The 10000-nt window shown below is 36.0% G+C and overlaps 1 protein-coding gene across 3 annotated transcripts in view; it reads left to right on the top strand.

The window, feature by feature from the left end:
* Positions 1 to 10000, top strand: part of insc (inscuteable) — a 496177-nt gene that overhangs the window by 434964 nt on the left and 51213 nt on the right. For all 3 annotated transcript variants that reach the window (XM_068384630.1, XM_068384646.1, XM_068384637.1), the window contains exon 2: positions 2161 to 3140. In XM_068384630.1, the coding sequence (XP_068240731.1) occupies positions 2161 to 3140 (980 nt within the window). The remainder of the gene's footprint in view (positions 1 to 2160; positions 3141 to 10000) is intronic.

Genomic DNA, 10000 nt, shown 5'->3' with positions numbered 1-10000 from the left:
CTCTGTCCTCGTACACCTGACAACACTAAGATTACCAAAAAAATCTTGTTTGCCCCTGGGGTTACTGCACTGTAATTGTTCAGTGACCAATTTCCTCTTGGTAAGCAGCTCTTCTAGAAGGACACTCCAAAATTAAATCATTGTTCTCTAGTCTTGGGTAGTGCCATAGCCTCTGTACCATGGTCTTCCACTCTCTTGGGTTAGAGTTCTCTTGCTTGAGGGTACACTCGGGCACACTATTCTATCTTATTTCTCTTCCTTTTGTTTTGTTAAAATTTGATAGTTTATATAGGAAATAGTTATTTTAAGGTTGATACTATTCTTAAAATATTTTATTTTAATGTTACTGTTCTTAAAATATTTTACTTTTCCTTGTTTCCTTTCTTCACTGAGCTTATAGCAATCTGGTTTCCCAACTAGGGATGTAGCTTAGCAAGTAATAATAATAATAGTAATAATAATAATAATAATAATAATAATAATAATAATAATAATAATAATAATAATAATAATTGTATTATCAAGTACCGGCAGAGAAGTCTCATTAGCAATGTGTCGAGTCTTCCAACGCACACTATAGTATATATCAAGTCCTTTCCTTCCCTCTCGTATTTCCATCCTTACTTTTCTAAAGTAAATACGATTTTCACAGACTTAACCATCCTATATTCTTTCCACGTGTCATTACCATCGTAAGAACTCTAATCTATTCTTCACGTAAGCCAATATTTCTACCTCATTCTTCTTTGTATTTACACACACACACATCCTTAAATATTTTACACTAACAAGGGATAATTCTAAACTAATGCATGATAACAATCAATAATACTTCTATACCTCTACATTTGTTGAAATTTGGGTGAATCCCCGGTCAAGAAAACTTCTATGATTATTACCCATTGTTTCAAGTGTCAGGGAGCTTAAAATGGCATAAATGGACATCCACTGAAAAGTGATGTTAGTTAAATGGGCAAATTATCGAACAGAAAACAAAATATCTATCAGTCTCCTAGTAACTTGAGTTCCAGTCGTAATAAAAGCTTTTATTTTTTTCCAAGTCACAAATACTAAGAATTTTGTGCACATAATCATATATTTTCAGTAATATATATATATATATATATATATATATATATATATATATATATATATATATATATAAATGTATGTGTATATCTATGTATGGATAGTATGTATATGATACGACCATATCTACGCACATATATACTGCATATTCACAGAATTTTTTCTCACAGCTACATACAGTTACGTTGCTGCTCATACAAAATCCAATAGTATTGTTGCTTATGCATGACAAGTAATGTCTCGGTAAGACACACTCACTACAATCTTGCAATCAAGCACTTCACAAAATATATACAGATGCAATTGATAGTGGTATCTGACATGCGGTGAAACTATATTTTCTCAATTGCATCCATAATCGTCGCTGTGACATTCACAAGATTGTACCTTCTCACAGGCACTCATAAATAGAATCAGTACGCAAACACACATACTGTAGGCATCTTTAATATTTCATACATAGACAAAATCTACATACGATTGTACACAAACAGCCGTAGATCCTGTGTAATACTTTACATAGGTGTTTAAACTTGTAACATGCTTACTCCAACCTGACACGGCCAGCTTAAACGAATTTCATCAACTAAAACTATAACAACAAAATTGGTGCTCTCTCTCTCTCTCTCTCTCTCTCTCTCTCTCTCTCTCTCTCTCTCTCTCTCTTACCTGAAAAGATTTCATGTTCGTAATTCTTTGCTGCTGCAGCTAAAAAGGTTACCAGGTGTAAAGAGGTGCACGATGAAGTACTCAGAGCAAGAGGCGCGTTGTGCATATTAATGAGCGGAGACGGTAATTATTGTGCGAGGGTAATTAACTTAACAGTTTACCTGGATTCAGCTCTGAAAGGAACATTTTTTAGTCCTATTATAAGAATGTAATAATCTAATGTATTCCATTGGCATATTTTTCCATTTTATAATTTTTAAATGGTTAGATTGTTGTTGCTTTTACATAATTAATATTATTGTTTGCATTACTATAGCACTATTATTACCATTATTATTGTTGTCAATATGAAAATTTGATCCCGATTATTTTTCATTAATGAGTTCCATTTATTCTTTGCAGGTTCATCTTCACGAGGCTATGGCATCCCTTTCAGTAATGAAACCGAGTCACAACCTGAAAGAAGAACCCCCTCTGCAACAGCATTTCAAGCGTGGGGGTTCGAGGGTATACTATGCCTCAGAAAACGGCTGTTGGCCTGCTAATAGCTTACCCAAAGATTTTTGGTCCCGCCCTCATGTCCAGAAAGAGCCAGTAATCTATGAAATCGGTGAGGAAGCTTTAAGCTCTGGAGAAGAAGCCCCGGAAGGAGAGGCATCTGGAGAGTTTTTTCGGGGATCCCTTAGAGGATCTCCTTCTCAAAGGTCGCAGGACTCGGGATACTCAGACTCCGGTGAGTCTACTAATGCCCATAACGATGGCGATCAGTCTTCCCCTTCGTCTTCTTTACCCAACGTAAAGCACATCACCCGTATCTACTTCGGCGAAAGCCCCCACTTATTCAACGATAAGATCGTCACGATGCCTAAAAACGTCACGTTGAATAATACGGTTCCTGACATTAGCCAAGATCCCGGAATTTCGAGCCTTCCAGAGGTCTGCCAAGTAGAAGCCAATATTAAAGCTGTTCAGAGGGTCCGCATGGCGAGTTTAGAAGAACTGGCAGAGGAACTAGAACATAAAAGCGTTCTTGATGCCGTGACTACGAAACGCACAGGTGCCATCAGGAAAAGAAGCACCACGAGTGCAGGAACGTCTAATTCTCGAAGGCCACAGAGACGTAGCAGCAGTGTCGAAAAAATCTCTTCTGAGGCTCAGAGTGAGAATCCCCGGCGGCAAGCTGCTAATACGAGATCTCGTCGTCGATGGTCCATCGGGGACATCCAGCCTCAGAGTCACAAGTCACGAAGGCAAAGTCACATGGATGTGGTCCATGTCATTGCAGATGATGACATAAAAGCGTCAGGAGTAGAACAACGTTGGCCCCCTTGCATTGCAAAGGAGCATCGGGAGCAACCATCAGCAATTGCAAAGGAAATGAGGTTTGTCGTTAATTTTTATCTTATATTTTGTGTTATGCATTTCTACTTAATTTTCAATGACATACATCTTTAGTAGGTATTTCTAAAGATAAAACTTAGATACATGAGCTTATAACAGCTCGTCAGTAGCGTTGAAAATAGAGTCGAAGAAAACTTAGTGCTTTCATCACATGTACATGGTCATTTATCACATAGCCAACCCCAAGATCGAAATAAAAGTAAGAAAAATTGCAAAATTTTAAAATTCGGAACCTGTTGAATAGGAATGCGCAGTGGATGCAGAACTGAGCATTCTACCATATCACAGGAAGTTAACCAATATTTAGACAGTTGAGTTAATGTGTTGTTGTTTTCACGCCTTTGAATTCCTGTTATCGTAGTGACCCCTCTGCTAACAAAAGATAGCTAAAAAGGACGTGTGAATTACTTTTCTATTGTTCACTTGAACCGTATTTTGTTATAGCAGTTCGGCATGACATGCAATAATGATTTTAATTAGCCCACGCTGGCTATATAGAGGAAAAAGGGATATGGCATAATCCGTAGTGAACTTCTTGAATAACTACAGAGCGTTGGTTATACGAATAAACATACAAGCAAAAGGTATACGTGATGATTTTTTTGTTAAGTATACAGCCTTAGTTGAATCACATTTAAAAAAATGATATCTGGAGTCAAGTACATTAATAACTTAAACATGATAACAATATTACAAATGAATGTAAAATTGTACATCTAGTAAATATTACATTGGTATGAAATTAACTTTTTAGTAACTGCATTATTGCTTACTCTACATGGGTGTTTGGCGATTTAGCATGCGTAACATTAAGTTTTTATAACCACCGATCATTTCGTTTAAAAAAATGTGAATACTTCAAGATGTGTAAGTTCATATGTGAGTGATTGTGTTTATGCGTAACAACATAACCAGAATGCAATAGGATTTAGCCAATCTTACGTAGTTGCTCAATGTTAAGCGTGATATTGGAGAGAGTCGTGGCAGTATATGTTCTAAAAAAACTTTGTAATTCTTGGAAATCTGATTCTTAACGAAAAAAAAAAATATTCATAATAATTGTACCTAAGCAAGAGAAAATGGTAAGGAAGATATATTTTTAGATAATGTACAGGGAACTGAAGTGAGTTAATATATATCATTGTGAAAAGGGAAATAGTTTATGTATGATGAATTCAAGAGGAGGAAGGGTTAAAATGCTACTGTAAATGTTATGAAGACAAATAGTTTATTAACGAGGAACTGATAGAATCACATAAGACCATGTGGGGTGTAATGAGGAAGTACAGTATAGAGGATATGATTTATAAAGAACTGTAAAGCCTTTATGATGAAATCTAGGAGTGTGTTAGAATTTGTAGATATGAATGAATGGCTACTTGTAAGAGGGTATCTGATATAAGGTAGAGTTGTGTCTCCAATGCTATTCAGTATTTTTAGTATCTTTGTTGATAGGGTGATGCGAAAGTAAAGTGAAAGAAAGTTGTGTGATAAGAACATTTTTGTGAAAGATGCTTGATGTTCGCAGTTGACGTAGTATTGATTGGGGGAATGGAGAGGTAAAATTGCATAAGCTAGAGAATGAAATCTGAAGTGTGTGCAAGAGGAGAAATTTGAGAGTATTGTAGTCGTCGAAGTTTTTTTATGTAGTGTAAAATTGTTTCGACTATCTATTCTTGGGCACAACCCGCCAAGTGCAACCCAGCTAACACTGTGCTCAAGAACAGGCAAATGGAAGGGAAGTCGCGTAGGCTACCATCGTCCTTATTCATCATTCCTGCAAAAGTGAGCCAATTGTGGGAACAGGCAAATGGAAGGCAAATATATGAAAAATATAGATTTTACAAAACAAAAACCTGCGACTACTATACGGGTACAGTATTTGTGAGAATTATTGAAGTAATGAGGCAAATGAAAAAGAGTAAAATGCACGAGTGAATATTAATCGGAATGGTGGAAGAATGGAAGCCGTTGATACTTTAATTGTAATTGATGGTGGACCAAGGAGACAGGAGTAGACTCAAAAATGGCTGAAAATAGTTAGGGTATATGTATGTGAAAATTTGGAAAGACTTGAATTATGTATGGAACTCAAAATGTAAATATAGGAAGAAATTGTTGAGCCAACTGTCTTTTACGGAAAGGAAAATTAGACGTTCATGCATACGAAAGGATAAAGGTTGAACCAATTGAGGTGAATTCTTTGCATAGCATATATTTGGCAAGAAATATTAAAAGGGTGGGCGTTGTAAAACGATGAACTTAGACGATACAATAAACCAGTGTCTTATAGACAGTTTGATTATATGGAAGACATGAAGATAGGAAAGTTAATGAAAAGAGTGCATCTTTCGGAAGTGTTTGGCGGAGGAAGCATGGAAGGCTAAAGAATAGAAGGATATGTGGGTGAAAGGTGTTTTGGAAAGAAACTGCTTTTAAAGCCAGGAGGCACTGATTTGAATGCGCTACTGAGGAGTTTTATGTACGTATGTGAAACAGAAACTGTACAATTATAGAAGTTTCTTGCACAGGGGGATCATCCACTTCAGTATTTAATGAATGTTGCTTTGATCGCTGGTTTGTTTACCCTTGGAGTTACTTCATATTAGAGAAAACTGCTTTTTTATGTATACCGTATAGGTGGGAGATGTTCGTAAAAAACTTCCTTTTATTGTTGTCAAACAGATACCATTATATGATTTGTACCCTTTTCCCCATGGAAGAACAAGACGTTAACATAAGAACCCTGTTGCTCTCTGCTGCCCATTCTATAGAACACACCTCTCTTTTCTCCGAAGATATCATTTGCATAATTCACACTCTTTCGCTCGAAAACCCGAGTGTCATGCGCTGCCCATACAAGGAAGAGGTGTTCGCTGGTCACCTTTCATTTCATGCTGGTTCATAATTTGTACCTTGGGAGATGTAAGGTCTGGTGGAAAGTAAGAATAGGCGATGGAGACATCCAATGAATTTGAAATAGTATACCAGAATGGTAGATTTTCTTTGGCGTAAAAGTTATTTGTTTGTGTTTTTTTTTTCTAGGAATTCGAACTGCCGCGTAATTCTTAAATGTGATAATTAATTTCAAAAGAATATACATAATGTAAGTGAGAAAGATTCCTATGGACTTTACGATGATTATGAAAATACCCATGAAACAAACAAAATGTGCTTCGTATTTTGTCGAATGTATCCTCTGTATGAGACAGAAAAGGCAAGTTTTAAACATTAGGAGCAATTGCGAAAGTTCAAGGATTTGGATATTGGTCACAAAAATTTATGTTGATGCCCCGAATTGTGTCACTGTGAAATCGGATATTGCAAATTGTCTCATGGATAATTATGATTTTATGAATAAAAATAAACATATTTCCCGTTAGTGTGCACATATTAAGTCTTATAAGTAGTGACAGAATTAATTGTTGTGGAGTGTCCTGGTATTGAGGGAAGATTTAACAAACAATCTGGGATATGCGGTATACTGTTCAGAAGTTTATCTCAAATATGCGTGCTTGAAGACCAAGTGTTCGTTTTGTAGTAACAGCACCAGAGTAAAGATATTAATAATTATTTTTATAGATTTGTTTTAATATCTTATTTAGGAATATATGCACAATAGATAACAGACGATATGAAATTACATCTTTACATAAAATGAAAATTAATTGAAAAGTGACAATACCGAATGCGAAAAGTTTACCCCCGTTACTCAAGGTCCAACCCCACGTCTTACCTGATCTAGTTCCCCTGCTGTGATGAGATGCAGTGGCCATCTTTGTTGCTTTAAGAGCCACGTACTTACATCTCTCGTCGTTTGTTATTTTGGTATCTCCGTTGTGAAGAATTGGAACCTCTTTTATCATTTGTGCATCCTTAATTGGTTGGTGCTCTATCTTTTTGCCAATCATATTTCATTTCGTCTTCGTCCTATGTTTTACAATTCGTTTATTAAATGCTGATTATATATTTGGATTTATATTATAAATATTCTCGGGCATCTTAGTTTGTTAAAGACGCTACTCCTTGCATCCAAAACAGACACCAGACTGTAGTACCGCGTCGTCTTTGGCTATTATAATGCCAGTCATTGTGCTGTTCCTAAACCTTCCTCAAAAACCTTCCGCTTGCAGAAGTTGTTCTCCTCCACCTCCTGCTAAAATCTTTTGTATTACAACTACCACACTGACAATCACACCTGGATGTAAGTGTCGTGGTCCATAGCATTTGATTCTCTTTTCAACCGCTCTGAATTAACAGGTTACAAGAAAGTTTGTATACAATTTCATACCACAAGTATCCCACCTTTTTCACAAGATTAGCGAAGTAACCAAGTTTTCAAAAAGGAATTGTGTTCTGACTTTTCGTTGAATAACTGTTAATTTTGAGCGTTAATGCAGATTTAGTATTAGCCTCTGATAAAAAACATAAATGTAATTCGGAGAGAGAGAGAGAGAGAGAGAGAGAGAGAGAGAGAGAGAGAGAGAGAGAGAGAGAGAGAGAGAGAGAGAGAGAGAGAGAGGATTATATGTAATCTGTAATTTGTATATTGTAATTAAAGGATGAGTAGTCCAGAAGAATATAGGAAAATCTGTTTTGTCAATGTCATTATAAACGCGCAAATTTCAATGTCAAACATTAATTAAGAAAATCCAAATTCGATAAAACAACGGTAAGTTGTAGGTTATAGGCCTCCAATAACAAACATAATTTTTTTTAGTATTATTGAGGAGTTTGGTATACTTCTAGATGCTTGACATGGTAACAACAAACCTTTGGTTGAATAACTCCACCCAAGTTAAGACCAGGGAGGGCCAGGTAATGGTTGCTGATTACTCCGCAGGTAGACCTACAGGCTTCCCACAAACGCCCCCTATCTTTAGCTGACAAGGATGGTGAAGTTACAGGCACTTTACGAAACTATCGAGCTTTAGAGGGTCTTGAACCCTTGTCCAGCAGATCGCCAGGCAGGGACGTGTCTTATAGGCTACCACAACCCTAAAGTGAACTTAGGTGAACCACTAGAATTATATCAATTGTTTAACAATGTTGTTTGTGCAACAATTTTGATTGAGCTTACTTTAGATGTGGTTCTAAGAGATTAAATACGTAAGTGTGCAGGAGAAATGTGCATTTTTCAGTACATAAACGTATAACTAAAGATTGCTGAAAATCAGGGTGATAAAGAAAATAAGTTTGATAAGTAAATTATTTTTTCCTCCGTGTGTTCGTTTAAGAAGTGACGAAGAATAAATGGTGGTATTGGTATTTCCTCCGGTCATAGTAACTTGCGATCAATATGCTCTGCTCGCTGACTGGCTTGTAGCTGTTAACAATCGGGTGAATAGAAATCAATATGATAGCAAATCCCCGTCGATGGAAAACACTATGATGATTAGGGACAAATCTCTCTGGTTCAGTGGAGAAATTTTGAAAAAAAAAGAGAGAGAGAGAGAGAGAGAGAGAGAGAGAGAGAGAGAGAGAGAGAGAGAGAGAGAGAGAGAAAGGAGGAAAGTGCTGTTGGGTAATAACTGAGAGTGCATGGAGAGAGTATAAAATCGTTATAACTAATACATTTTATAAAGATTAGATTTGGGAAGCGGATACAGACATGAAGGAGTTATAACGTCGTCTTGAAAAGGAAGTGAAAAAAAAAGAAAAAAATTAAAGTGAAAGAAAAATTATGGATAGTGATAATAACCAAGTATTACCTGATAATTTTCTATATTTTTAGATAAAATAGCGAATACATATGTGTCTTGCAGAAAGTCCGATAATGTTATCAGAATTATTAAGAAGACAAGTAAACGAACTGTGCAATTGAACTGATGCCAATATATGAACCTGTAACGAAAATAAATTTTTCCAAGCATAACACAAAATTTAAAAAAAAAAAAAAGAAGTTAATATTGCCGTATATAAGTGTTCTATATCTGACAAATAAGTGACTAGACTATAATTACTCTTGCTCAGAAAGATGTTCTCGACTACCAGGACTTGAGTCCATACAGACTTACATCGAATTTCTCCTTCATGTCAGTAATGAAAGACTATATGATTTTGAATAGTTAGTCATTCAGAATACGGACAGCTATATTTTACTGAGATTGCAGTATGTTTTGTTGTAAATTATCTTTTGGAAACATTGGATGACGGCAAGTGTGATATCCTGAATTTACTTGATCTTGATTATGTTTTTGATACAGTTATGCATGAACTACTACTAAATTATTTACCATACATTGGTATTGATCAAAAGTATTGTGTACGGACCGGCGATCCTCTTATGAACCATTAAGAAGAGAAGTTCCACAGGGTAAGGTACAAAGCCCAATCCTATTATTGCAGTGGCATAGAGCAAAGTTTAAGCTCTTTGCGGAGGATTCAGTTTTACTTTTTCATAAATAATATTGATGATGAAGCTGATAATTTATAAAGAACATTACCAGGAGCGAAGCTTTCATATTTTCTGTTCTAATTTTTTCTTTAATAAACTTAAATCTTAGTTTTCTCAGTAAAATCGGTCGGACACAGGAACACTACCAGTTCAGTGCACCAGCTAAGGCATGACGAGATGGAACATGAAAGGAAGAAAGTCCCCCTCACAGGGAACCCGATGATTTGTTTACATTCCGGCACCTGTGTGTACTTTGCATAACAGCCGTTCACTCCTACAAGTAACCCAAAATGAGATGCAAAACAAGTAGACGAAGGGTTCCGCGTAAATATCCGTGAAATGCTACTTAGTCTTGCTTTAGTGCGAACGATGTTACACGAAAGGGAATTTAGCTTTGCAAGATTGAAATTTTCGTTTAAGAATTTTTTTTTTCTTTTTCTTTTC

The sequence above is a fragment of the Palaemon carinicauda genome, chromosome 1 (genome assembly GCF_036898095.1).
Source record: "Palaemon carinicauda isolate YSFRI2023 chromosome 1, ASM3689809v2, whole genome shotgun sequence".
Taxonomy (NCBI): Eukaryota; Metazoa; Arthropoda; class Malacostraca; order Decapoda; family Palaemonidae; genus Palaemon; species Palaemon carinicauda.
Note: the sequence above shows the minus strand (reverse complement) of the source record. Positions and strands in the feature narration are given on the sequence as shown.